This window comes from Aegilops tauschii, chromosome 3 (genome assembly GCF_002575655.3).
Source record: "Aegilops tauschii subsp. strangulata cultivar AL8/78 chromosome 3, Aet v6.0, whole genome shotgun sequence".
Classification (NCBI taxonomy): Eukaryota; Viridiplantae; Streptophyta; class Magnoliopsida; order Poales; family Poaceae; genus Aegilops; species Aegilops tauschii.
This window is the reverse complement of record NC_053037.3, coordinates 607,079,764-607,107,244: the sequence shown is the minus strand read 5'-3', so window position 1 is coordinate 607,107,244 and position 27,481 is coordinate 607,079,764. Positions and strand designations below refer to the sequence as shown.

The 27,481-nt window shown below is 51.1% G+C and overlaps 2 protein-coding genes and 1 pseudogene across 2 annotated transcripts; 1 reads left to right on the top strand and 2 right to left on the bottom strand.

Annotated features, from left to right (window-relative positions):
* The first annotated feature begins 966 nt into the window (after positions 1-966).
* On the top strand, positions 967-3,738 carry LOC109783869 (epidermis-specific secreted glycoprotein EP1-like; annotated as a pseudogene).
* A 12,625-nt stretch (positions 3,739-16,363) lies between these two features.
* LOC109783876 (EP1-like glycoprotein 4) lies at positions 16,364-17,998 on the bottom strand. The gene has a single exon (XM_020342454.3). It carries the CDS (start codon positions 17,914-17,916, stop codon positions 16,498-16,500), a length of 1,419 nt encoding a protein of 472 aa, XP_020198043.1. The 5' UTR covers positions 17,917-17,998; the 3' UTR covers positions 16,364-16,497.
* A 6,889-nt stretch (positions 17,999-24,887) lies between these two features.
* LOC109783875 (glucan endo-1,3-beta-glucosidase 8) lies at positions 24,888-26,704 on the bottom strand. Its single transcript, XM_020342453.3, has 2 exons — positions 26,303-26,704; positions 24,888-26,214 (listed from the first exon to the last, which is right to left on the bottom strand). The coding sequence occupies exons 1-2, from the start codon at positions 26,635-26,637 to the stop codon at positions 25,053-25,055; spliced, it is 1,497 nt and encodes a 498-aa protein (XP_020198042.1). The 5' UTR covers positions 26,638-26,704; the 3' UTR covers positions 24,888-25,052.
* Positions 26,705-27,481: the final 777 nt, after the last annotated feature.

Below are 27,481 nucleotides of genomic sequence, written 5' to 3'. Positions count from 1 at the left end.
GGCGTTGTCGGTGTAGCCGGACAGCTCCCCGGCGAGGAGGAGCTTGGTGAAGAGGATGACGAGGGCGACCCATCTGAGCTCGACGAGGAAGGCTGCACGTCGACGCTCTGTTCGTCCCTGTAGACGACCACAAAGTGTTCGTCCGTGGGAGTCGCCGCAGCACCTGGCGTCGGCGTCCAGTCCCACTTCCTCCGTTCTTCAAAAACAACGTCACGTGTGACGTGCACCTTGTTCGTGGTCGGATCAAACACCCTGTACGCCTTGGCTCCTTCAGCGTACCCGATGAAAATCATCGGCGTTGAACGGTCGGCCAGTTTGTCGATGCCGGGGCCGACTCGCTTGACGTGGGCGACGCGCAGGAATTTCTGAACCACCCTCACCTCTTCCATGGTGTCGCCGAGCGAGCGCAGGTTGTTGACGAGTGAGGTGATCCGCATGCCGAACGCGTCAAGCGTCTCACCGTCGCGGAATGCGATCGCCTCGAACTCGGAGCGCAGCCGTTGCGCCGTGGCCTCGCGCACGCGCGCGACTCCCATGCGCATGGTCTTGATCGTATCCCATGCCTCCTTCGCGGTCCTCTTAACCACGATCGCACCCACCATCTCCGGCGGTATGGATCGCAGAATGGCCGCCAGCGCCGCCTTGTCGTTGGGGACGCTCGACGGGTTCCCTTCCACCGCGTCCCACATCAAGTTAGCCTCCATGTTAATCTGCATCAACATAGACCACTCAAAGTAGTTTGTCGGTGTGAGCATTGGCCACACGGTGGTGCCGCTCGGGACGAGACGCTCCTGGACCGTGCGCTCGTGGATGACGACCTCCTTGCCGTACCGGCGGGTGCGGCTGCGACCACGGCTACGACCGCGGTCGGGAGTCGGCGAGCGCGCGCCACCACTGCCGCTTCCGTCGCGCTGGTGGGCTGCAGTGCGCGCCGCTGCCGCGTTCGCCGGAGAGGTCGAGCCGGCCATGGTCACCGAGGAACTACGCGGCTCTGATGCCACTTGTTGGAGCCGAGAGCTCCGGCGAGGCCTAGATCGCTGTCACCGCCGCGGAAGAGAGGTAGACGAAGACGACAGAGAGTTTTGTGCTGCGCACAGTTCTGCAGCTTTTCTCATTAATCTTCAGCTTATTTGTACATTGGTATCAGAGCTGCGCACAAAACTCTCTGTCGTCTTCGTCTACCTCTCTTCCGCGGCGGTGACAGCGATCTAGGCCTCGCCGGAGCTCTCGGCTCCAACACGATCATCGCGCTCGTTGCGCTGATCTGCTGCCTCGTGGCCGGCGGCGGGGCGCGCGCGCAGCCGTTCGACTACCCGGCGGCGAGGCTCGCCACGACCTGGGCCAACACGGACGCCGCCCTGCCGCACCACGTCGTCTACACCGACGGCTCCGTGGCGCGCGCCGCCCTGCTGCGGCTCAACCCGGCGGGCCTCGGCCCCTCCTACGCCTTCGGCTTCTTCTGCACCGCCAGTCAACCACGCGGCAACGGCCCCGCGGCCCCGTGCACGGAGTTCCTGCTTGGCGTCGCCGTCGTGTACTGCAACAGCGGCGCGGGCATGACGTTCGTCACGGCCGGCGTCCCGCAGGTCGTCTGGTCGGCCAACCGCGGCAGCCCCGTCCGGGATGGCGCCACGGCTGAGCTCACGCCGGAGGGCGACCTCGTGCTCAGGTCCAGTAACGGCGCGGTCGTGTGGTCTGCCGGCACCAAGGGCCGGTCCGTCGCCGGGGCGCGCATCGGGCAGCGACGGCAACCTGGTGCTGTTCGACGGGCACAACGCCACGGTGTGGCAGTCGTTCGACCACCCCACGAACGCGCTCCTCGTCGGGCAGTCGCTGAAGCACGGGGCGCGGCTCACCGCCAATGCGTCGACCGCGGACTGGCGCGATGGCAGGTTCTACCTCGCCGTCCACGACGATGGACTGAACGCCTACGTCAACGCCACGCCGCCGCAGCGCTACTACCACCTCGGCCTCAGCGAGACCGCACCCGGCGCCTACGCGACGTACACCAACGGCAGCCTCACGGTGTCCGCCCGGCCCGGTGCGCCGCCGCTGGCCGCCATCCAGCTGCCCACCGTGGGCGCCGGCACGGTGCAGTACATGCGACTGGAGCACGACGGCCACCTCCGGATCTACGAGTGGCGCTCGGGCTGGACGCCGGTGTACGACGTGCTCAAGTCTGCTACGAACTGATGAATCCTGAGCACCATACATACATACATCAAGGCATATGGCAATGTCCTAGGAAAATATGACACAAATAAAGTTCTGCGACATGTATGTACAAATTCCATTATAGAAAAAATTGACATAAATCTTGTGTCCGTTCTCTCTACATTTATCACCTCATGACAGATGGATGGTGAATTAGCTTGTGCCAAACACAATAATGTCTATAATCCTAGAAACACATCTAAAAACTATGTTGGTTTCTGCCTTGGCTTAATAAAGTTGGGGCGGAGGAAACCCCTATGTTTAGAAAAGAAAAAACACCTCTAAAACTATGACAGTATACAATTGTATCTGGTACTAGTGCACACATACAGAATCAGCAATAAAAAAAAACTATCCACTTTAGCTACGTGTAAGTCGTCTGAATTTTAAATTTGAATAAGTCAATTTTCTAACCGTTGATTTTTTTGTGAAGATTTCTGTTGTTTTCTTTCTTGTGTTGCTTAGGTTGAATTTTGACCTGTCCCTATTTGGGGTAAGTCAATTTTTTCTTAGGCTACATTTTTTACTTGCCCCTGTTTGGGGTAAGTCAATCTTTTCTTAGGTTGAATTTTTGACTTGCCCCTATTTGGGTAAGTCAATTTTTCGATTGCGCTTGAAGCCCGTTATACGTTGTTTTTTTTCTATGCTTGTTTGCTTTTGCTTTTATTTTTTATATCGTTTATTTCCATATGGCTATTTTTTTGCATTTGGATGAGTGAAAATGTATCCACGCAATTACTGTACAATATGTGTGTCAACTACACTAGAGTGTGAAAAGTGCACTATTGTACGATTATTCTGTGCATATTTAAAAAGTGCAGTTTCAATGTCAAGTTGAGTGCAATTATTTTTATTTTGTTTCCTTTCTTCTTAAAGGGTAATACCAATGCCACTATTTCATTTAAAAAAATCATTGTTTTGGTTTTGCTTTAGTTTTTATATGTTTTTCTTTTTTCTTATTGAATAATCCTAGTGCCACTAATTCATTCTTCCTTATAAAAAAATCTTTATTTTTATTTTGTTCTAGTTTTATTTCATTTTCTTTCTTCACTACGGATAATATCAATTCCACTAATTCATTCCTTCTTAGGAAACATCTTAACTCCACTAATTTATTTTGTTCTAGTTTTATTTTAATTATTTTCATTTTCTTTCTTCTCGAAGGGTATTACTAATGCCACTAATTCATTCATTCTTTAATTTTTTGTATTTTCTATTTTATTTTATTTCTTCTTTCAGGGTATAATACAAATGCCATTAATTCATTCCTTCTTAGAAAATTTTCTTTTATGAAAAATACAGTATAGCATGCTTATTTTTGCATATTATGGAAAAAGCAATTTCTGTATAAAGTGTGTGCAAATTTTGTCATTACTTGTTTTATTTGTTTAATTTTATTTCTCCTTAAAGGGTAATACTAAAGACACTGATTCATTCTTCCTTAGGAAACTTACTTAGCTTCTTTTTTTCATTTTATTCTTTAAGGGTAATTCCAATCACATCAATTTATTCTTACTTATGAAACTTCATTTTTTGAGAAAAAAACCATTGTTATATGCTTGTTCTTGCGTATGGTAAAAAACACAATTTCAGTGCAATTCCACTAATAGATTTTCTTGTTGGAAACCATTGTTATATGCTCTTTTTATGAATTTCACTATTATATGCTTATTATTGCATATTACAATAAGGCGCTATTTGTTTCAATATTTTTCCTTTTATTTATTATTTAAATGGAAATACCAATTCTGAAAATTCATTAATCCTTACAAAGCATCATTATTATTTTTTATGTTTTTGTTTTTATTTTATTTGCTTTCTTCGTTAAGGGTAATACCGATGCCAATATCTTAGGAAAGTTTTTTATTTGAAAATTTCACTATTATATGTTTATTCCTGCATATTACTCCCTCCGTTCCTTGATATAAGGTGTATAATTTTTTGAGAAAAAGTTCAAAATATAAGGTTTATTGCATTGCACCACTTGTTTGGATAACTTCTTTAGGGATTCGATTACATTTCCTTATATCATGCGAGCTCCTCTATTTTCTCATGTCAATTAGTCAGGCGTAATCTCGCCCAAAACTTGTGAAATTTTCCCTCCACGTGCATTCTTTAATTTTCATGCCAAAAACTATACACCTTATATATAGGAACAGAGGGAGTATAAAAGAGCAATTACTATGTAAATTATGTGCAAAATTTGACATTATCTTTTATTTATTTTCAACTTGAGGGGTAACACCAATGCCACTAATTCATTATTTCTTTAAAAACTTCATTACTTTTATTTTGTTTCAACATTTTATTTTATTTTATTTCTTCTTAAAATGTAATACAAATGCCACTTATTCATTCCTTCTTAGAAACTTCGTTATTTTGATCCCCCCTGTTTTTATACCATCTTATTTGTTCTTTAAGGGAACTTTTAAACTTGGTAGAACTTTGGATGTAAGGGAGGGGTGTCGGTGTCAAAACCGGTGGATCTCGGGTAGGGGGTCCCGAACTGTGCGTCTAGGATCGATGGTAACAGGAGACGGGGGACACGATGTTTACCCAGGTTTGGGCCCTCTCTATGGAGGTAATACCCTACTTCCTGCTTGATTGATCTTGATGAATATGAGTATTACAAGAGTTGATCTACCACGAGATCGTAATGGCCAAACCCTAGAAGTCTAGCCTATATGACTATGGTAATGAATATATGTCCCCTTTCCGGACTAACTCCTCCGGTTTATATAGACACCGGGAGGATCTAGGGTTTACATAGAGTCGGTTACATAAGAAGGAATCTTCATAGTTGGTCGCCAAGTAGAGTCCAATCCGGACACGGGTACAGTCTTCGGCCTTCATGTCTTCTCAGCCCTTCAATCCGGCCCAATGGATAACAGGTCGGACGCCCGAGGACCCCTTAGTCCAGGACTCCCTCAGTAGCCCCTGAACCTGGCTTCAATGACGAGGAGTCCGGCGCGTAGATTGTCTTCGGCATTGCAAGGCGGGTTCCCCTTTCCGAACTCAAAGATAGTCTTCGGATGCGATGATAGAATCCGGACCTGTCACACACACCATACACAACCGCAGAGAGAATATATTTTTACACGAGTTCTATCCACTGACAACTTTTTACAGCACGACCTTACATCTAACCGGCCATAATTCGAAACCGCTTTTATGTTCGACGCCCCATGTCCCGAGACGCAGTTGCCATTGGCACGTCTTGTCAAAGCAGAGATCGTGTCCCCTTATCGCAGGATTCTCATCAATGCGGGCATGGGTAACCCAACCATGTCGTTTATACAACCCTTGGGAATAGGCGAATCTTAAGGCGAGTGAGGAGGCGTTTAATATTTGCTGCCTCTATAAGGGGATAAGGATTCCCTCTTCCTCTCTCACGCCCTCTCTCTATCTCCGCCTTTCCAATCTCGAGCTCCAGCGCCCAAGTACTCATCTCCTTTCCACTCAAGCAACCATGTCCGGATCCGGAGGCCAGGGCAAGTGGATGGTCTCCTCTGTCAAGGAGGAGGACATTAGTGAGCTTCGGGCGGACGGATATTTGGCGAAGGAGATCGCCCACCGTCTTCCGGCCGAGGGACACGTCGTCCCCACGCCGAAGCCCACCGAGAGGGTAGTGTTCATCCCCCATTGCTTCCGCGGGCTAGGGTTTCCAATCCACCCTTTCGTCCGCGGGCTGATGTACTATTACGGGATAGATTTCCATGATCTATCCCCAAATTCCTTCCTCAACATCTCGGCGTTTATCGTCGTGTGTGAGGCCTTCCTCCGCATCCAACCCCACTTCGGGCCGTGGCTCAAAGTCTTCAACGTGAAGCCGAAGGTGGTGGATGGCCAGCACGTGGAGTGCGGAGGAGCCATGGTGAGCAAGCTGTCCAACGTCTCCTGGCCCAAAGGTACTTTTGTGGATACGGTAAAGGAGTGGCAGAGGCAGTGGTTCTACATCACAGAACCTCGCGGCACCACCTGGGCCGCAGCTGCCGAATTCCGCTCCGGCGCTCCCATGCGACTCACCTCCTGGGTCGAGAAGAGTCCGGACTGGTGTTCACCGGACGAGCTGATAGCGCTGCAGACGCGCGTTCAGAGCATGGTAACCAAGAATGTCAAGCTCGTTGATGTGATCCAGGTGATGCTAGTTCGCCGGATCCTTCCGTGCCAGCGCCGAAGCCGCCCTCTGTGGGAGTTCAATCCGAAGAAGCACCAGACCCTGGTGAGGCTCTTCGAGACTACTCACGAAGGTGCATGGAAGTTGCTCTTTAAGGGCAACGAGAAACTGCCGGCCGCAGATTCAGATCGCGGGCACGACGCTAAACACCTCGCTAGCGAGGTCTGTCATTTTTGATGCCTTCTCCACTTGTTTGTTTCAAGGATGACGCCTGAGCTTTTATTGTTGCTTTTTCAGGACTGGATGGAGAGGGCGAAGCGGATCCAGTGTCCGGCTCCGCTGCCCGAAGAACCGGTCATCCCGCGTCTGGCGAAGATGCTGGAGCCGGCGCCCTATAAGGCGCAAGAAAAGAAGGCCAAGAAGAAGGCCAAGGGGGCCAAGAGTGGCCCCCGTCGCAAGGGCACTTCGGCGTGATGTCCGAAGATGACGAAGCTCATTCCTCTGTCCCTGAGGACAATGAAGAGGAAGAGGAGGAGGAGGAGGAAACCAACCCTCCCCCTGAGGAAAGGAAGAAGAAGAGGGCGGCTTCGGCGCATCTGGAGGCGGAAACGCCCAAGAAGGGGAAAGGCGTCCCAGCGGTCAACACCGCATGGGACGTTGACAACAGTCCGGAACGACGCCCCCGCACTAAGCCCCAGGCCGCATCGGAAGTGACACGGCTCGCTCATGCGCACATCCGGCCCTTTCTCTTCATTATATTAACATAGTTAGCTGTACTAATGCAGTCCGGCCCGCGACCTGATCCAGCGATCCTCATCTGGAGTTTCGTTGGCTCTGTCGGAGATGGCGAGCATGTCGCCACCGCCTGCTTACTCCCCCGGGGCCAGGGACGACACCGAAGTGCTGTCCCAGAGGACCGCTCTGAACCGGGGAGGAGCCCAGGACGCTGTCCGGGAAGCGCCACAAGGCGAGACCTCCACTGCCGGACACATGGGGGAGCGGATCCCCATGGAAACTGGCGATGAGGGCCGTATTCAGTTCGGTCCTCAGCCGGATACTATTCCGGAGACCCAAATGGCTCCAGAATCAGGCGAGCAGCCCCCTTCGAAGGAGGGGGGTGCGCCGATTCCACCGGTGGCCCCTGTCCATCTAGGGGCGCCAGATAACCTGATGGAGGCACTACTTGGTGCCTCCGTTGTGGACGAGCACCGTGTCCTTATGGGTGCGGTGATCGAGAGGGTTCAGTCCGCCAAGAGTGGACTGAACGAAGCCTGCAGCAACCTGTTGACGGGTTTCGAGGTAAGTGACATGGAAAGAGAAAAAACCCCATGTAGTTAGTAGCCCCTGAGACACTGCCCGGTGTTTGGCGAGAAGAACCGGACAGAGGATCAACCTTTTATTGTAGGTGACTAACGTAATATGTATGAATAAGCAGGCATCGCTGTTGGCCGCAACCTCGCATGCTGCCGAAGTCTCTGAACTGAAGCAGAGGTTGGAGCGGGCCGAGAACGAGCTTGGCGAGGTTAAAATTCGGCTCCAGGAGAAGCAAGGTGAATGACGACTTGCTATGTGTTCGGAAAGAATAAGTGCTGTATACTGACCGTAGTGGCGTAATATGTGCAGGAGCCGCGACCGAGGTTGAGGCCCTAAGGAAGTCCCTGGGCGAGGCCGAGGAGAAAGCTGCCCAACAGCAAGCCGCCTGTAAGAAACTCAAGGCCCGGGTCAAGGAAGTCCAGCAGGAGCTCCAGGATGCGGTGAAGAAATGCGAGGCCTTGGAGCATGATGCGTCGGTTGGAGGGACCGAACTGGCCAAGGCTTGTCAGAGTGCGGAAACCGCACGGAATGAGGCCCAGGCCGCCCTCCAGGAGATCCAGGAGGCCAAGAAGATCACTGCGGGTAAGGCATTTAAGATGCAAAGCAAGTATGCGGAGAAGCAGTACCTTTTACTAACCCGGGTTTGGAGTTCCCTAGGGGCTTTTGCGGATTTACCACGCAGTGTGTCGGACGCCGCGGAGTTCTACCAAGCCGAAGGAGGGGGTTCTACGGAGAAGCTATTCTGGTCGCAATACGCGGCGTCAGAGCATCCTGTGTCCTTCACCGATCAGCTGAAACAGCTGGTGGAGCTACATAGGGTGGCCGAACTAGCCATCAAGGATTTGATAATCCGGCTATGGCCCGCCGAAGCTATGCCAGGTGATACGTCTCCAACGTATCTATAATTTATGAAGTATTCATGCTATTATATTATCCTTCTAGGATGTTTTATATGCATTTATATGCTATTTTATATGATTTTTGGGACTAACCTATTAACCTAGAGCCCAGTGCCAGTTTCTGTTTTTTCCTTGTTTTTGAGTTTTACAGAAAAGGAATACCAAACGGAGTCCAATTGACGTGCCAATTTTTGATGATATTTTATGGACCAAAAGAAGCCTCCGGAGCAAAAGAGTTGGGCCAGAAGAGTCCTGAGTTGTCCACGAGGGTGGAGGGCGCGCCCACCCCACCCCCCCCCCCCCCGGCGTGGGCCCCTACCTCGTGGACGACTCGGGAACCGCCTTGACGTGAGACCTACGCCAAAAATTCCTATAAATACTAAAACCTCCAGAAAATAACCTAGATCGGGAGTTCCGCCGCCGCAAGCCTCTGTAGCCACCAAAAACCAATCGGGACCCTGTTCCGGCACCCTGCCGAAAGGGGGAATCCCTCACCGGTGGCCATCTTCATCATCCCGGCGCTCTCCATGATGAGGAGGGAGTAGTTCACCCTCGGGGCTGAGGGTATGTACCAGTAGCTATGTGTTTGATCTCTCTCTCTCTCGTGTTCTTGATTCGGCACGATCTTGATGTATCGCGAGCCTTTCTATTATAGTTGGATCTTATGATGTTTCTCCCCCTCTACTCTCTTGTAATGGATTGAGTTTTCCCCTTGAAGTTGTCTTGTCGGATTGAGTCTTTAAGGATTTGAGAACACTTGATGTATGTCTTGCCGTGCTTATCTGTGGTGACAATGGGATATTCACGTGATCCACTTGATGTATGTTTTGGTGATCAACTTGCGGGTTCCGCTCGTGAACTTATGCATAGGGGTTGGCACACGTTTTCGTCTTGACTCTCCGGTAGAAACTTTGGGGCACTCTTTGAAGTACTTTGTGTTGGTTTGAATAGATGAATCTGAGATTGTGTGATGCATATCGTATAATCATACCCGTGGATACTTGAGGTGACATTGGAGTATCTAGGTGACATTAGGGTTTTGGTTGATTTGTGTCTTAAGGTGTTATTCTAGTACGAACTCTATGATAGATCGAACGGAAAGAATAGCTTCATGTTATTTTACTACGGACTCTTGAATAGATCGATCAGAAAGGATAACTTTGAGGTGGTTTCGTACCCTACCATAATCTTTTCGTTTGTTCTCTGCTATTAGTGACTTTGGAGTGACTCTTTGTTGCATGTTGAGGGATAGTTATACGATCCAATTATGTTATTATTGTTGAGAGAACTTGCACTAGTGAAAGTATGAACCCTAGGCCTTGTCTCCTAGCATTGCAATACCGTTTACGCTCACTTTTATCATTAGTTACCTTGCTGTTTTTATATTTTCAGATTATAAAAACCTATATCTACCATCCATATTGCACGTGTATCACCATCTCTTCGCCGAAGTAGTGCACCTATACAATTTACCATTGTATTGGGTGTGTTGGGGACACAAGAGACTCTTTGTTATTTGGTTGCAGGGTTGCTTGAGAGAGACCATCTTCATCCTACACCTCCCACGGATTGATAAACCTTAGGTCATCCACTTGCGGGAAATTTGCTACTGTCCTACAAACCACTGCACTGGGAGGCCCAACAACGTCTACAAGAAGAAGGTTGTGTAGTATACATCACCAGGCAGCTACTTCGGACTCGTGAGGCGGATGGTGAACGCCTATCCTCGGCTGGACGTCGTCAAGCGCTCTGCCTGTATTGAAGGCGCGCGCATGGCCTTTGCCCGTTGCAAGATGTGGTGGGCGAAGATGGACGCCGTCGAGGTGACCAGAGGGCCACCGGAGGGCAAGGAGCACCGCACACCCGAACGGTATTTTGCGGATGTCCTGGATGGATCTCGCCTTGCGGCAGCACAAGGTTCGCAGGACATTGTATTTGAATAAATGTATTCATGTTGCCTTTGCCTTGTATTATGAAAACAAAGCTTGTTTGTAATATAATTGTTGTGATGCTTTAATTGTTTCCTCCTGTGCGGCCGTGTTGTATGTAATCTGAGGGTTGGCCAGTCGTTGGCTTCTGCCCTCACGTAGGTAGTACGGAGGTGTTCGGGATGGAATCTAAACAATCTTGATCCAATTATATAGTCCTTGAAGGAGTTGTTTAGCGCACGAACAAGGCAATCAGACTATGCGGCTTAAACGCCCTCACTTAGCCATAGGAGTTTTATAATAAAGTATGCGTGCAGCCCCTGGTTCAAACCAGAGTGCTGTCAGCATATGATCGGGAAGTGCCGATCTTTCGCATAATGCAGAAAAAATCTCCAACGATTTGTAACCCTTGAACAGCTGACCGGCTCTCGCCGTATTATGACAGTCAGTTTTCGGCTTTCTCTACTGAGGTGCTCATCTAGTCAAGGCCAGGGAACAATCGCAGTAGTTCTCCCTTTACTACCCTAGCCGATTTAGCGGAACGCAGGGTAGCAAGCACAGGAGCCGGGCAACCCAACTATTGACCAAAGACATGATTCGGAGCCAATGCATATAATGCTAAATTCGGGGTGCCGAACTTCTCTATAAGAAGTGTTCGGACTTTGTTGCCGTGTTATGGGGCGATGAGGAGCCCCTGGCAAATATGAAAACGTACCAGAGTGTACGGTTGCTAGGAAATAAGTAATTGAAAGGAAAGCAAAAGGAGAACAGAGATGGTATCTATGGCCCTTGAACTTTGACCATGAACTATTTCCATTATAGTTGGATTAATGCGTCAAAGCGCATTGGTACCAAATAATGCCATAAGCAATCGGCTATTTGACATGCCACAACTAAAGGCGAGCTGCGTGAGGGTCCTGAAAACAGATAGAGTAATTGTTGGATTGGCCTCTAGGGCTGCCCCTGTACGCTTGTGCTCCATGTCGATCCGGTGTATTTGTCCTTTGACGGGATCATAAATCAGGCCGTCAAAAGAGGCCTGCATAAGACAAACCCGTGAAAAACGGAAAAAGGAAATAGTAAAGTTATATGTGTGTCCGGGATCGGTCTAGCTGAACTGTAGATACCGGGCTAGCTTGTGCCTTCGTCGATGTCCATGGAATTTTGAGTGCGTAATTATGTACGCATGGTACGAATGCCACTACTTCATCGGGACTGGGACGGAGGCTGAATTGCTAATCGAGCCCTTGACGAGCCGCGCTGTCCTGTTGCAGTGTAATCCGGAACCTCTTAATGATGTCCAAGGGCTCGGCAGCCGTATTATGGTGCTGCTTGAGAAGGCCGCTCTGTACCTCTGCTGCTAGGGCGGCGGTATGCTCCTCTGTTCGGAGGGAGCGTTCAGTATTGCCATTGATTGTTATGACGCCACGTGGACCGGGCATCTTGAGCTTGAGATAAGCATAGTGTGGCACTGCGTTGAATCTAGCAAACGCGGTTCGTCCGAGCAGTGCATGGTAGCCGCTGCGGAAGGGGACGATATCGAAGATTAACTCTTCGCTTCGGAAGTTGTCCGGAGAACCGAAGACTCCTCCAGCGTGATTGAGCCCGTACAGCGGGCCTCTACGCCTGGTATGACTCCTTTAAAGGTAGTCTTTGTGGGTTTGATTCGTGAGGGATTAATGCCCATCTTCCGCACTGTATCCTAATAGAGCAGGTTGAGGCTGCTACCACCGTCCATTAGGACTCGTGTTAGGTGAAATCCGTCGATGATTGGGTCGAGGACCAGTGCGGCTGAACCGCCATGCCGGATACTAGTTGAGTGATCTCGACGATCGAAGGTGATCGGGAATGACGATCACGGATTGAATTTTGGGGCAACTGGCTCTACCGCGTAGACATCCCTAAGTGCTCGCTTACGCTCTCCTTTGGGGATGTGTGTAGCGTATATCATGTTCACCGTTTTGACTTGAGGGGGAAATTTCTTCTGCCCCCGGTGTTCGGCTGCCGGGGCTCTTCGTCCTCGTCCTCACTTTATGACCCCTTTTCCTTGTTTTCGGCATTTAACTTGCCAGCCTGTTTGAAGACCCAACAATCCCTGTTGGTATGATTGGCTTGTTTATCTTGGGTACCATGTATCTGGCACGGGCGGTCGAGTATGCGGTCCAGGCTGGAAGGTCCTTCATTGTTTCTTTTGTAGGGCTTCTTCCGTTGGCCGACTTGGAGCCGCTGAATCTGGCGTTAATTGTGGTGTCATAGGTGTTGTCGCCATTGCTTCGGCGTTTGTGTCTATTGTGCCGGAGCTTGCCGGTGTTGTTCTTGGCCTCGGAGGGGCCTGCCTCGCTGGGTGTGTTTTTGCTACGAGCCAACCAGCTGTCCTCACCCGCGCAAAAGCGGGTCATGAGTGCCGTAAGGGCTGCCATAGACTTCGGCTTTTCTTGGCCGAGGTGGCGCGCTAGCCATTCGTCACGGATGCTGTGTTTGAAGGCCGCTAGGGCCTCGGCATCCGGACAGTCAACGATCTGGTTCTTTTTGGTTAGGAACCTAATCCAGAATTTTCTGGCTGATTCTCCAGGTTGTTGAACTATGTGGCTTAAGTCATCGGCATCTGGTGGCCGGACATAAGTTCCTTGGAAGTTATCGAGGAAAGCCTCTTCCAAGTCCTCTCAGCTGCCGATGGAATTCTCAGGCAGACTATTTAGCCAGTGTCGAGCTGGTCCTTTGAGCTTTAATGGGAGGTATTTGATAGCGTGGAGGTCATCTCCTCGGGCCATGTGGATGTGGAGAATAAAATCTTCGATCCACACTACGGGATCGGTTGTTCCGTTGTATGATTCAATATTGACAGGCTTGAACCCCTCGGGGAATTCGTGATCCAGCACCTCATCTGTGAAGTAGAGAGGGTGTGCGGCGCCTCTATAGCGGGCCGCGTCACGGCGCACCTCCGATGAAGTCCGTCTGCGGTTATCGGCCCGGGTGTGATTAAGTTTGTCACGTCCGAATAGGTAGCTGTCATCCCGAGTAGGGAAGCGTCCTCGCGATCCGTAGATTGATCTGGTGTGTCCTGCTCTACTGTCCAATTCCTGCCGAAGGTCGTATGTATGGTCCCAAGCTGTTATGTCCCTGTTTTTGCGAGGCGGTGGGGCGGGCTGTTGTTCGGCCTGAGTTGCCGTTTTATCCCGGCCGCGGGGTGGTTGGTCCGCCGCACTATCCCGACCACATGGTGGTCGGTCCGCATTGCGCGAGGGAGGTATGGGGTCTGGTGCCTCCTCGTCGAACTGAGGTAGCAGTCTACGTTTTTGGTAACTCTTGGCTGGGCGCTTGAGGCCGTATTCTTCGGCTGCGAGGACATCAGTCCATCTGTCAACGAGCAGATCTTGTTCAGCTTGAAGCTGCTGCTGTTTCTTTTTCAGGCTCCTCGCAGTGGCTATGAGCTGAAGCTTAAAGCGCTCCTGCTCCAGAGCATCCTCAGGCACGATGAAGTCCTCATTGCCAAGGCTCTCATCATCCTCGGGGGGTGGACGATAACTATCATCATCCGGGTCATTGGGCGTGGCCTGTTTATCAGGGTTAACTTGCTCGTTATCTTGTTCCTCCTGTTCGGATGCAGCTCCAACAGGGTCTTCATTGTTTTCGGCGTCGCCCGGAGTACTATTTTCTCCGGTGCCAGTGTTGCCATCTTTTGAGCGACGAGGCTTAGAACGGCGTTTGGGGCGCTGGCACTTGGACTGTGTCTCAGAAGGTTATTCACATCTGGCTCTTCTTTATCGTCGCCAGGTCCTTTAGGTGTATCAACCATGTACACGTCGTACGAAGAGGTGGTCGTCCAGCGTCCGGTGAATGGCGGGTCTTGGCCTTGCTCCTTGTCGGCATCGTCGTCCATATTGTCGATGTCTTCGGAGCCGTAATCGAGCTCGTCGGTTAAGTCATCGACGGTAGCTATGAAGTGGGTGGCGGGTGGGAAGCAAAAGTCCCCATCGTCAGCCTCTAACTCGAACCGAACATAGTTCGGCTGCGAATCCTTCTCCAAGAAAAAATTCTTTAAAGAGTTCAGTACATCGCCCAAAGGTGAGTGCTGGAAAACGTCTGTGGCGCTGAATTCGAAGATCGATAACCGATCTAGCTCAATGTCCGTAGGCGTACATGGTCCGGAACTTATAGCCGGAGACGAGTCCGAAGTTCCGTTGACGCAAATATTGTAGGGTGTTGAGTCCGTGTGCGGCTCCAACGCCGCGGACTCTATGGCTTTGGATGACACGATCTGCTCTGGTTCTAAGGCCGTTGCAGCAACAGGGACCATCTCCTGGATGTGATCCGATGATAGATTTAAGTCATGTTCATCGGAGCGAGGGGGAGCGATCGCCGCGGTATCAAATCCATTGAAGATCAAGTCTCCACGGATATCCGCGACGTAGTTCAAGCTTCCAAATCTGACCTGATGGCCAGGGGCGTAGCTATCGACCTGCTCCAGATGGCCAAGCGAGTTGGCCCGCAGTACGAAGTCGCCGAATACAAAAATCTGTCCGGGGAGGAAGGTTTCTCCTTGGACAGCGTCACTATAGACGATCGAAGGGGCCATCGAGCCTTTCGTCGACGGCACAGTGGAACTCTCAATGAAAGCATCAATGTCGGTGTCAAAACCGGCGGATCTCGGGGAGGGGGGTCCCGAACTGTGCGTCTAGGATCGATGGTAACAGGAGACGGGGACACGATGTTTACCCAGGTTCGGGCCCTCTCTATGGAGGTAATACCCTACTTCCTGCTTGATTGATCTTGATGAATATGAGTATTACAAGAGTTGATCCACCACGAGATCGTAATGGCCAAACCCTAGAAGTCTAGCCTATATGGCCATGGTAATGAATATCAGACACTGGGAGGATCTAGGGTTTACATAGAGTCGGTTACATAAGAAGGAATCTTCATAGTCGGTCGCCAAGCTTGCCTTCCACGCCAAGTAAAGTCCAATCCGGACACGGGTACAGTCTTCGGCCTTCATGTCTTCTCAGCCCTTCAGTCCGGCCCAATGGATAACAGGCCGGACGCCCGAGGACCCCTTAGTCCAGGACTCCCTCAAGGGGTCCTCTAGACTAGGCCTGGGATTTGCATATCAGACTTGTCAAGGCCGCCCAAAATTTGGCCCGGTGCGGAATGATCAGGTTTAACACATGTTACCTTAATCGCTGAAAATAAAACATTGTTACCTTAACTTGGTATTTCCAAATTAAAATTGTCGTGTAACATCAAAAAATGGTCAAACACAAAAAAAGGTGTCCGTTATGTATGTTGGGAAAATGTTCTGTATATATGTCTAAAATATTTTTAGAAGTGAGAAAATATCCATGTGTTGAAAAATAATGTTCGTGTATTCAAAAAGATATGTTCACATATGAAAAGAAAAGAAAATAAATAAATAGAGAAAAAGTGACAAAACATAAAGAAACAAAATGTAAGAATAAGGAATGGAAAAAATCAGTACTTTTTCTTCATTGTATTCATTCCCATGGCCAGTTATGTTTTTTTTTTAGTTCCAATGTGAGCGCACTTCTATGAAGCTCTGTTTCTATATGCATAGGAGCCACAGAGAAATGTCATGGTTAATTGCTAAATGAAGATATTTTCTTATTGTTGATTTTGTAGATGGGTGTGGTTAGGTCTCAGTCGACTGAGATTTAACCAAGTCTCAATCATGTAATATAACATGCAAAAGATAAAAGAAAAAAACTGAAGAATGATCTCAATGTAAGATCTCACGGGTATAGTATCGACTGTGACTTCACGAAGTATCAGTCGACTGAGACTTAGCAAAACTGTAGATATTATTGCTCTTTGGCACAAGCTAATCACAAGGAAGTCGCCGTGCATTTGTCATGAGGTGCTCAATGTAGAGAGAATGGAGAGACGATTCATGCCATTTTTTCAATATTGGAATTTGTTCATATATATGTCCCAGAACTTTATTCGTGTCATTTTTTCAAGGACAATGCCATATGCTAGTGTATTATGTGCGTATAGTGTTCAGGAGTCATCAGTTCCTGGCAGGCTTGGCCTGCACCTTGATATGCATGGTGGAGTTGTAGTGCACCACGTCCGGCTGCACCGTCTGCATCGAGAACACCTCCGACTGCAGGTAGCAGGACCCGTCGCCGGAGTCCGGGCCGTAGTAGAACTGCGCCGCCGCGCAGGCGCAGTCGTCCAGGCACGCCTTCTTGCACGCCTCCTCGCTCACCCGGTCCACGGCCCGCATGCTCGTGGTGTGGTCGTTGAAGTAGGCCGTGCGCGGCAGCGACACCAGCCGGTGCTGCGTTTGTGGCCGCCGCGACGGGCGGCACGACGTCGGAGGCGGCGCGGTCGGGACGCAGCCGCGGTTGGGCCTCCGGAAGTCCACTGGCCGGAAGTTGGCCGCGTCGGGGCAGCTGCACTGCGTGTCGTCCGTGCACACGCCGTACGCGCCGCACGCTGTCGGAAATGCGCAGCCGCCGTCCGGGAAGAGGCGCAGCACGTCGTACACCGGCGCCCAGCCCGAGCGCCACTCGTAGATCCGGAGGTGGCCGTCGTGCTCCAGCCGCATGTACTGCACCGTGCCAGCGCCGACGGTGGGCAGCTCGATGGCGGCCAGCGGCGGCGCACCGGGCCGGGCGGACACCGTGAGGCTGCCATTGGTGTACGTCGCGTAGGCGCCGTGTGCAGTCTCGCTGAGGCCGAGCTGGTAGTAGCGCTGCGGCGGCGCGGCGTTGACGTAGGCGCTGAGGCCGTCATCGCCGACGGCGAGGTAGAGCCGGCCATCGCGCCAGTCCGCGGCCGACACGTTGGCGATGAGCCGCGCCCCGTGCTTCAGCGACTGCCCGACGAGGAGCGCATTCGTGGGGTGGTCGAACGACTGCCACACCGTGGCGTTGCGCCCGTCGTATAGCACCAGGTTTCCGTCGCTGCCGATGCGCGCCCCGGCGACGGACCGGCCCTTGGTGCCGGTGGACCACAAGACCGCTCCGCCCGGGCCCGACCTCAGAACCAGGTCGCCCTCCGGCGTGAGCTCCGCGGTGGCGCCCTCGCAGACCGGGCTGCCGCGGTTGGCCGACCAGACGACCTGCGGGACGCCGGCCGTGACGAACGTCATACCCGCGCCGCTGTTGCAGTACACGACGGCGACGCCGAGCAGGAACTCCGTGCAGGGGGCCGCGGGGCCGTCGCCACGGGGGCGGCTGGCGGTGCAGAAGAAGCCGAAGGCGTAGGAGGGGCCGAGGCCCGCCGGGTTGAGCCGCAGCAGGGCGGCGCGCGCCACGGAGCCGTCGGTGTAAACGACGTGGTGCGGCAGGGCGGCGTCCGTGTTGGCCCAGGTCGTGGCCAGCCTCGCCGCCGGGTAGTCGAACGGCTGCGCGCGCGCTCCGCCGCCTGCCACGAGGCAGCAGATCAGCGCGATGATCGTAGCACGGTGCATCATGATCATGGGCTGTGACTTGATCGATTGTGAATATTGTGATGCAAGAACGATCGACGGAGCGTGCTTTTATGCAAACGATTGGTGTGCGGTGCGGAATTGACACGCACATTGGATGGGGAAGACGGAAGGATGATGGTGGTGTCCAGCCCGGCGTGGAAGTCGTCGCGGGATGGCGCCACCGCCGCCACCGCCACTGCCGTCGGTTCACGACTCTTCTGCGCGTCGTCAACACGTTGCCGGTGCCAGCTCCGTGCCCGCCGTACGTATGTTGTGCATATCTGGTATGTGGTTTGGTTGGTACGTACTAATTTTCGCGCTCGTTTCCTTGCTCGTAGTATATATTGGTTGGGTCATTCTTCTAGCTCCCGGATGCACACCCGCAGTGGCGGAACTGCAGTGCCAAATATGGGGCGGGCGGTACATAGAAATCCCCCTATTTTCGTCAAATTGGGCCGGTCTAATCTCGCTAATTTTTTTTAATAATACATTTTTTATTAAATTACAGAAATAATACGCCGAAAATATTATTTTCAAAAATAATACACCGCCGGCCCGCTGCAGGCCGACTGGGCCTAATCGGCCCACAGCAGGCCGACTGCAGGCCCGGCTGGCACGCGGCGGCCTCTGGTTGGTCGGGCCACGTCGCAGGGGGAGGGATTGGGCTGTCGGCGTGGTGCGCCCCTGTCGGCCTACCGCCCGCCGATCGGCCAGCTGCTGGCCGACAGTGTGCTGCCACCTGACGCGCTGGCCGGCCCGTGCCTTATCCTCCCCTTCCTCCCTTCTTCTTCTCCCCTTGCTCGCTTCTTCTTCTGTTCTCTGTGTTCTTCCCTTCTCCTCTCTCTACAGAAAAATGCCACCCATTTATACACCTAAATGAGCAAGTTTTTCGCGGTTTTGGCACCGTGAATGGGTTCAACTCATTTAGGGCAGCCAAAAGAGGTCTCGATCTACTGATGGGGTAGCTTGTGGTGAGCATTTTGGTGGAGGTGGTGGTGGTGAAGTTGGGGCCGTGTGGTGGTGGTGAAGTTGGGGCAGTGTGGTGGTGGTGAAGCTGTTGTTCGTCGTTCTTCGTTGGAGCCGGAGCACCGGCAGTTTTTCGTTCGTCGTTCGTCGTTCGTCGTTCTTCGTTCGCACGCACGCTTCAAGGGTATATTTTAAGCCTACATTTTATTTTTCGTAGGTGCTCCGGTAGTATTTGTTAATATATTTCGATGTGAAATAAATTTTGTGTGCGATTATTGTTATTTGCCCCGGTAGTATACGTAAATATTTGTAGTTGCTTCGGCAAATATTCGTAATATAGTTGTAGGTGTGTGAATTGTATTAGTTGTTAGTGGGGATAATAAGTTGTTGCTTAATACTTGACACGTACACAGGTGCGTGATAAGAAGTTGGAAACATGAATAAAAAGTTCGAAAGAAGAGACAAGTTTTTTTAAAGAGTTCGGGTCGGCATGTGCATAGCATGTCAGTGTGATGGAAATCTAACAAGCAAACAAAAAAGGAAAAGTACAACTACATGTTAAAAAACGTTTCGGTCCGTATCCGATGCTAAATTGAAGCGGATTACACGCTAACCTTTATTCTGCGTATTTTCTAAAGTCCATTAACTAAAGTACGTCTCAATGCCACACTGTTTTTTTAAACTGTCACGCTGTAGTTTAACCCATAACAAGCAATAGCACCCCGCTAATGCCTCAACGTGGTCCTACTAACAAAAAAACTTCGGATAAAAACTTCTTTGCAAGGAAGAATTTTACATGATCATAGAAAAAAGACGCATGCCTTTTTCTAAATTATTCTTAAAATAGATTAAAATAAAAAATACATCAACATGGGCCTATTTATTAAAATAAACTGAATTATCATATTTGTCGGTTATATTATTATTATTATTTGAGGCCTATTTATTATTACTAAACATGGGCCTATTTATTATATTATTATTAAAATAAGAGTCAAGCAACTCATCATAATCGTCCACATAAATTAAAGTATATTGATCGTCAAATTTACTATGGTCCTGGTAATATATAGACATGTCTAATACTTGTATTTCGTTGTTGAGTTGACGTGGGCCCACAGCAGGCCAACTGAGCCTAGTCGGCCCACAGCAGGCCAACTGAGCCTAGTCGGCCCACTGCAGGCCGACTGGACCCTGTCGGCCAACTGCAGGCCGACTGGGCTTGATCTGGTGGCCGACAGCCCAATCGGCCAGCAGCAAGCTGATGAGCCACCAGTCGGCCTGCTGTGGGCTGACTGGGCTCAGTTGGCCTGCAGCGGGCCGACGGTGTATTATTTTTGAAAATTCTTTTTTCAGCGTAATATTTCTGTAATTTAATAAAAAAGTATTATTTAAAAAAATTAGCTCTAATCTCATCGTCCCCACTGTCTTTTCTCTAGGCTGGGCGAACCATTGCCTATCCAGCTTTGTTATAGCTCCGCTAGTGCACACCAGCCGACACTACAGGGAAAATACTGCCCATTATTTGGATCTAAGCCAAATGCTATTTATCAGGTACTTGATATGGACCAGTATAAACCGAGTGCATCTAAAAGAACACTCGTCAACTTTCATGCTCTTGGTATATAACCGTTGACATGCATGTGTGGTTGCAGCATATGTAGACCACAGATTGTACCACGTAGTCCCACCTCCCACGTCAACACAAGATTCTTCCTCTGTAGCAGTTTTGGCTTTGTCTTTGATTTTCGTATAACAGTGAGCAGCCAAAAACACATGAACAATGGCATTTCCTAATTAAAATGACTATTTTTGGGCATAAAATACTAGATTATACTACCTCCGTCCTGGTTTATTAGTCCCTATTGTAATTTGTGCTAAATTTTGACCAAAGATTTAAGTGATAAAATATTTGTGCATGTCAACAAAAATTATATTGTTGGATTCGTATTTGAACATAGTTTTCAATGATATATCTTTTGTGACATGCATGAACATTTTGTTAGTTAAATTTATGGTGAAAATTCGGCACAGATTACAATAGGGACCAATAAACCAGGACGGAGGTAGTACCTATTTGCTAAATAAAATATGCGATGTTGGCTTTTTGGGCTTCTGGACTAGGCTTTGAGCGGAAGAGTACATTTCCAGTCTGCTCTGGTTGTCGGGCTTTTGGGGCTGGTCTGGATGTCGGGCTTTTGGGGCTGGTCTTGCGGAGTGGGCTGCCCCTGCTCTGCTCCACCTTATTATACTCCAGACCTTTTCAACGTGGAACATACTACTCCCTCCGTAAACTAATATAAGAGCGTTTAGATCATTAAAATAGTGATCTAAACGCTCTTATATTAGTTCACGGAAGGAGTACATTATATTGTTCATACCAAAGCGAGGATTTTTTTGAATTTATTTTTATTATTCCATTATTAAATGGATTTGAAGCTTTTTAATGAATATAATATGAATTTGAAGTACATGTATATCTAAGAAAAGGTCTCGTAGTGCTTTCAAAAATCATATGTATATATTTCTATAAAGTTTTAGCTCTTAGTTAGAAGTTACTCCCTCCATCCCACAATATAAGAACGTTTTGCGTTCTTAGATTTTGGGACAGAGTGGGTAGAAGCTATATAAAATCTCCAAACCGCCCGACATGAGGCAGGATTTAGGTAGGCTCCTCACATGGGACTCAGTTTTGGGCTGCTTCTTTTGACGTGCCTGTGTGAGGCAGGTTACTACTGCATGCATGTGCATTGAGCAGAACCAGCTCGTGCCAGCGTAAACTCGTTATGTGGCCGTGATTTGGCATTGTTCTAAGACAATTTTTTTCTTCTTCTCGCGGGTGATTGTTCTAAGACACATTAATTTAGCACGAGCAACAACCAATTAATTACGGAAACTTAAATCATTTTCCAGACTGCTGCCACATATCTACAGGCCTACGAACACTTATGTACGTCGAGGTATTTTTTTTGAGAAAATTTTCGATCTATTCATCAACTGTCAAGGTAGTATAAAGAACACTAGAAATAAAATTTGCATCCAGGTCCGTAGACCACCTAGGGACGACTACAAGCGCGGAGCGAGCCGAAGGCGCGCCGCCGTCATCGCCCCTCCTCGTGGGGGCCGGGCAAACATTGTTGTAGTAGACAGTCGGGAAGTCGTCGTGCTAAGGCCCCATAAGACCGGCGCACCAGAACAGCAACCGCCATCGATGAAGAGAAGTATAGACCGAAAGGATCCAACCTGCAGTCACACAGACGTAGACGAACGAAGACCGGATCCAGTCGGATCCGTCGAAGACAAACGCCGACCAGTTCCCACGAGATCCGTCGGAGACAAACCTCTACACGCCTTTCGACGATGCTTGAAACATCACCAGGACGGGGACTAGGCGGGGAGGACCTTATTCCATCTTCAATAAGCCACCGCCGCCCCATCTTCTTGAGCATGACACAAACCCTAACAAAACTCAGAAAAGCATCTAAAAATAGAGCCCTCCCGCAGGCGAGAGCCGGGATCCAGCGTGCCTTCATGGTCCAAGGAATATAGGAGATGAGGCGGAGGCAAGGAAACCCTAGACGAGAGTTTGCATGTGGGCGGGAGAAAGGGGTATGACAGCCCAGCCATCTCTTGTTGAACTAGCCGCTCACTCCAACTTTGCCCGATTCCATGCATTCAACCACGGCGGTGGCGGTGGCGGTGGCATGCCACTTCGGGCGCACGCCACTAGTAATTGATCTATTTTTTTAGGCAACACGCCTGCGACAGGTTGATTCGATCAGTAGTAGCGTAATTTTAGGCAACACACTATCAGTAAGGTAATATTTGTGGTGTAGGAAATACGCCCACGGCATTGGTATTTATGAAAGTAAAATACCAGTGGCGTGGGTTCGGCTCCTCTGCTGTACAGTCGTTACTGTACACGTGCTGTAGCAGGCAGAATCTGCCATCCGTTATAATCTAATGGCTCTCCTTTCTCTCCCTTAATTCAATTAATTAATAACCAGAAACAAACACCCCTCCACGCCTGTAGAATTAGCGCCAAATCCTCCTATCCATCCCTCGTTCCTCCTAACACATGACCATTCTTACTGAATCAGAGATTCTAACATGATGCAGAGTAAGCAATTCTTTTGTTCTTGGCAAGATTAGCACATTGCATGGAACAACTTATCTGAAGGTCACCAATGGCATGGCTGCGAAGTTCCTCCTAATTCAGGAACTTTTTGAATAAAAATTATACTCCATGGACAAAGATCGACAAAGCAAGTGACCACTAAGAGCATCTAGAACCAGATCCCTCAAACCCGTCTGAAACGCCCGGGCAGGTCGCCCGGTCACTATCCAATCAGGAAATTTGAACCCAGACACGGCCTCTCAAACCGCCCTCAAACGCCCGGGCTTACCGGCACCCCCCATATCCAGCCCAAATATGGAGCGGATATGGGGGCTCCCGGGCACGCCCGCCACGTCGGCCTGACGGCATGGCCCCACATGAAACGCCCGGAAACCCGGCGGTCCGACGGATGCCACGTCCGTCGCCGCGGTGTGAACGCTGCGTGACGCCGCTCCGGCTCGTCGCCCAAGATGAAATCCGGCTATTTAAGCCGGCCGGCATCCCGCAACCCTAACGCGACCCCCTTCCCCTTCTCCGCGCCGCTAGTCCGAGCCCATCCACCTCCTCCCTCTCCCGCTCCGGCGCTCTATCCACGCTTCAGCACTCCAGCATGGTCCAGAGCAAGATCACGTACTATGTCATGCTGACGCCGGAGCGCCGCTACGAGATCCAGCAGCAGATCCGGGCGAGGGAAGCCGCGTGCACCGTTGCCTCCTCGAACCCGCACGGGATAACACCCCAGTTGACGGATCCGGACTGGTCGGAGTGCCGGTCAGCCCAGGCGTTTGAGGCCCGTTTGAGGAGTCCGTCTAGGTCAAAATATTGTGATCTGTCAGTGATCGGCGGGCCACCCGGGCGTTTGAGGACGGTTTTTGGGCGGCCGGGTGTAGATGCTCTAAGACCATAACTGAAATTAAACTCAACACACATGCATGTACCACAACTGGCTATTGACGAACCATATTGCCATGAAGAATTATACAGATCATCAAACAACCATATGTTGTAGCTTCTCTAATGGGAGAATAAAGAAAGGAGCAAGCAGTTCTAAGTTAGCTGGCTGGAGGCTTCTTGGATTCGATCCGTTAGCTGCAGCTTGAGGAGTTTGGCCGAGCAGGTGGCCAAAGAGGTCCAGCTGCCGCGCCGCCGCGGTCCTCCTGCAGCCAGAGGATCATGGGGGCGCCGTCCGTGTCGCCACTCGTCAGAGGAGAGCGCGGCGACTCCGGCGTGCTCTTCCCCTCATCGGTCTGCCACCCTCCTCCTCGCTGAGGTCGCCGGAAGGAGCCTCCAGCTTGTCATCGTCGGAAGGAGCCTCCAGCTTGTCATCGTCGTGCTCTAGAGGAGCTCGCTGGAGCTCCTTCTCCCCAGATCTGGCCGCGGGCCTCCGTCCTTGACCATCGGGAGATACAGCGGCACGCGAGCATGGCCTTGGACGGCAGCCGCGCTCATCCCATCGGAGGCATTGCTGGCCGCTGGAGGATCGGCTCTCCGGTCTATATTTTCTTTCCAGTGAGCATATTTTTTTGAAGAATTGAAATAGAATTAAGGGGAAGAAAGGAGAGCAGTTGGATTAAAATTGACGGCCGATCGTACATGCTACTGTACCCATACAGTAAACACTTAACTGCAGAGGAGCCGAACCCCAGTGGCGTGAATTAAAAAATGACGCGCTACTGTTAAGATTATGTGTAAGCATTTCTGCACTATTGAAAAACTAACCATGGTAGCGAGGCATCAATTACTAGAAACTATTCTTTTGCCGTCATTTCAAAAGAAAAAACCCTATAAACTATCTTTATTTCCGAACACTTACAATTACTAGAAACTAGAAACTATCTTTATTTCCAAGAGCCACCAAGAAGCATGAACCATTGAACATCGGTGCTGTATGAATATAGTGGTTTTTATTCGCGGTTAGATGCTGACTGACTGACTGACTTATGAAAGGAAGAGAATGTACTATGGTAATAATTAATTTAGCACGAGCATCAACCAATTAATTAAGGTAACGTACATCATTTTCACCGCCACATAGTATCTACAAAACACTTACTCCTTGCCCTTATGCCGAGACGAGCACAAGCAAGAAAGCCATCACGGCGGCGGTCAGCCGCGCCGCGGCCGCGTCGGGCGCCATTGACTCGGCGGCGGTTGTGTTGGTGGTGACCGCCGTGGCGCGCGACTCGGCAACTACTTGTACGGTGAAGTTGCAGGGTGGCCGTGACACGTCCTTGTCGGTGACGAGGGCGAGGCCCTGGAAGTCGCACGCCAACGGCACCTGCCCCTGCGCCTGGTAGTAGGCGTTGAACGCGTAGGAGGCGTTCCCGGCGGCGTCCAGCGCGCCGCAGCTGCAGGCGTAGCCGAGGGGCGTGCAGTCGGCGCGCGAGCACGCGTAGGCCACGTTCTCCTCGACGGCGGTCGCGTTGGTGGAAGCGTTGGGGCTGAGCACGCACCACCGCCGCGGCAGGTACTGCACGCCCCTGGCCCCCGCCGGCATGACCGGCCGCCCGTTGCCGCGGAGGTCGAGCGGGAACTTTGGGCGGCCGTCGAACGTGAAGATGCCCCAATGGCGCTCGAAGTTGCCGGGCGCCACGCTCTTGGCGTCCTCGTCCATGAGCCCGAAGAGGTACACCTCGATGCTGGCGTGCGGGCGCAGGGGCGTGCCCTGCCGCGCCGCCAGCCGCTTGAGCAGCCCGTTGTAGAACCTCTCCGCGTAGGGCACCGTGGCGTGCTTGTCGCCGTCCGTCGGCCAGCCGACCTCGCCGATCACCACCGGCAGGCTGCCGAACCCGATCTTGTCGAGCGCGGAGACGAGCGTGTCGAAGTTGGCGTCGAAGACGTTGGTGTAGTTGACGCCCTTGTCGATGACGGGGTTGGGAGGCGCGCCGTCGAAGAAGGCGTAGTCGATGGGGAAGTTGTCGTTGCCGTAGAGGCTGAGGAACGGGTAGATGTTGACGCTGAAGGGCGCGCCGCTGTGGTTGAGGAACCTCACCATGTCGGTGATGACGGCGGCGACGTCGTCCCGGAACTTCCCCGCCGACGGGACGGGGTTGCTGGCCGGAGAGTCGTAGACGTCGGCGTTGACCGGGACCGTGGCCTTGATGGCGGAGCCGTGGCCGGCCTCGTCGAGCGCGCGCTGGATGTTCTTGAGCGCCGGCACGGTGACGTTGTCGTACGTGCCGTTGTACGCCGTGAGGAACGGCTCGTTCCCGATCGCCACGAATCTGATGGATGGATCAACAACAGATCAGATCAGTTGCGAGAAAGACGGATGAAAATGACGAAGTAAGTAACTGCAAGCCTCGCACGTACTTGATGTTGACGCCGCCGTGGTAGTCGTACTTGGTGACGTTCATCTTGACCCATTCCTTGGCCCGGCGGTAGTCGGCGGCCACGGTGGCGAGCATGTCGTTGGGCACGGCGATCATGGTCTCGATGCCGGTCCCGGCGAGCCCCATCATGGTGGTCTCGTCGGCGTCGAAGATCTTCACCTTCTTGAACCCGTTGTCCTTGAGCAGCTGGGCCATCACCTTGGGCGGCAGCCGGCGCGTGGCCAAGGTGCCCCAGTTCACGCCGAGCCCCTCCACCGGCGCCCCCGCCACCGCGGCCGCCAGCACCACCGCCACCACCGCAGCGCAGCACGCCATTGCTCTGCTCGGACGGGATCGCCAAGAAACGCCGCGCGCGCGCGCTTAATAGAGGAACGAAACCAACCGAGACGCGACGCGTGCCGCGTGTACGTGCCTCCAAAATAAATTGGAGAACTTTTCCAGCGACCGATCTATGGCTGGTGGGTTGAACAACCGCAACTTTTTGGATCTCTATCGGCCGGCCGGGCTGCTACGGCCGGGAAAAGCAAATGGAGAGCGGCGACGCTGGGACAATCAATGGCGTCGCCAGTCACGTACCACGGCGTGGAGTTAACCACCAGCCGCCTGGATCGGAAGAGGCGGCGGTTAATCTGTCCTCTATAAACCGGACGTGGGAACGAATGACCCCAACTCAACTGAAGAGGCCGCCGGGAAGTGGGAACCGCGAGAAATATACTATCTCGCTCAACACGAGATGGAACCAGGTCTTGACTCAAGGATTTCCTACGCGCTGCACTACTCGACCAGCCTATATTCGTGCATTCGTCGATCGCTCGCTGTTGCTTAGATGGTTCATTGTTTGCTTCCGTTTTCTTTTTCAGTCTTGCTAAGTCTCAATCGATTGAAATTTAACAAAGTCTCAGTCGATGCTATATCTGTGAGATGCTACATTAAGATTCGTGTAAAATTTTCTTGTTCTCTTTTTGTATGTTATGTCACTTGACTGAGACTTGGTTAAATCTCAGTCGACTGAGACCTAGTCACACCCTTTCTTTTTAGAGAAAACCCTTTCTTTTTAGAGAAAAGACATCGGCCGAGCCCGAAAGGAGGCTCGAACCTTGTCCGACTTAGACTTAACAAAGCCACCAATCGATCAGGATTACATGGATCAGCCACTTAC

What these genes read in the sequence shown, in the direction of transcription:
- LOC109783876 (XM_020342454.3), bottom strand. Translation starts at nt 17,916, where the DNA reads ATGATCATGATGCACCGTGCTACGATCATCGCGCTGATCTGCTGCCTC.
- LOC109783875 (XM_020342453.3), bottom strand. Translation starts at nt 26,637, where the DNA reads ATGGCGTGCTGCGCTGCGGTGGTGGCGGTGGTGCTGGCGGCCGCGGTG. An exon ending in CACGGCGGCGTCAACATCAA is followed by an intron (nt 26,215 to 26,302) that starts GTACGTGCGAGG and finishes TCCATCCATCAG; the next exon opens with ATTCGTGGCGATCGGGAACG.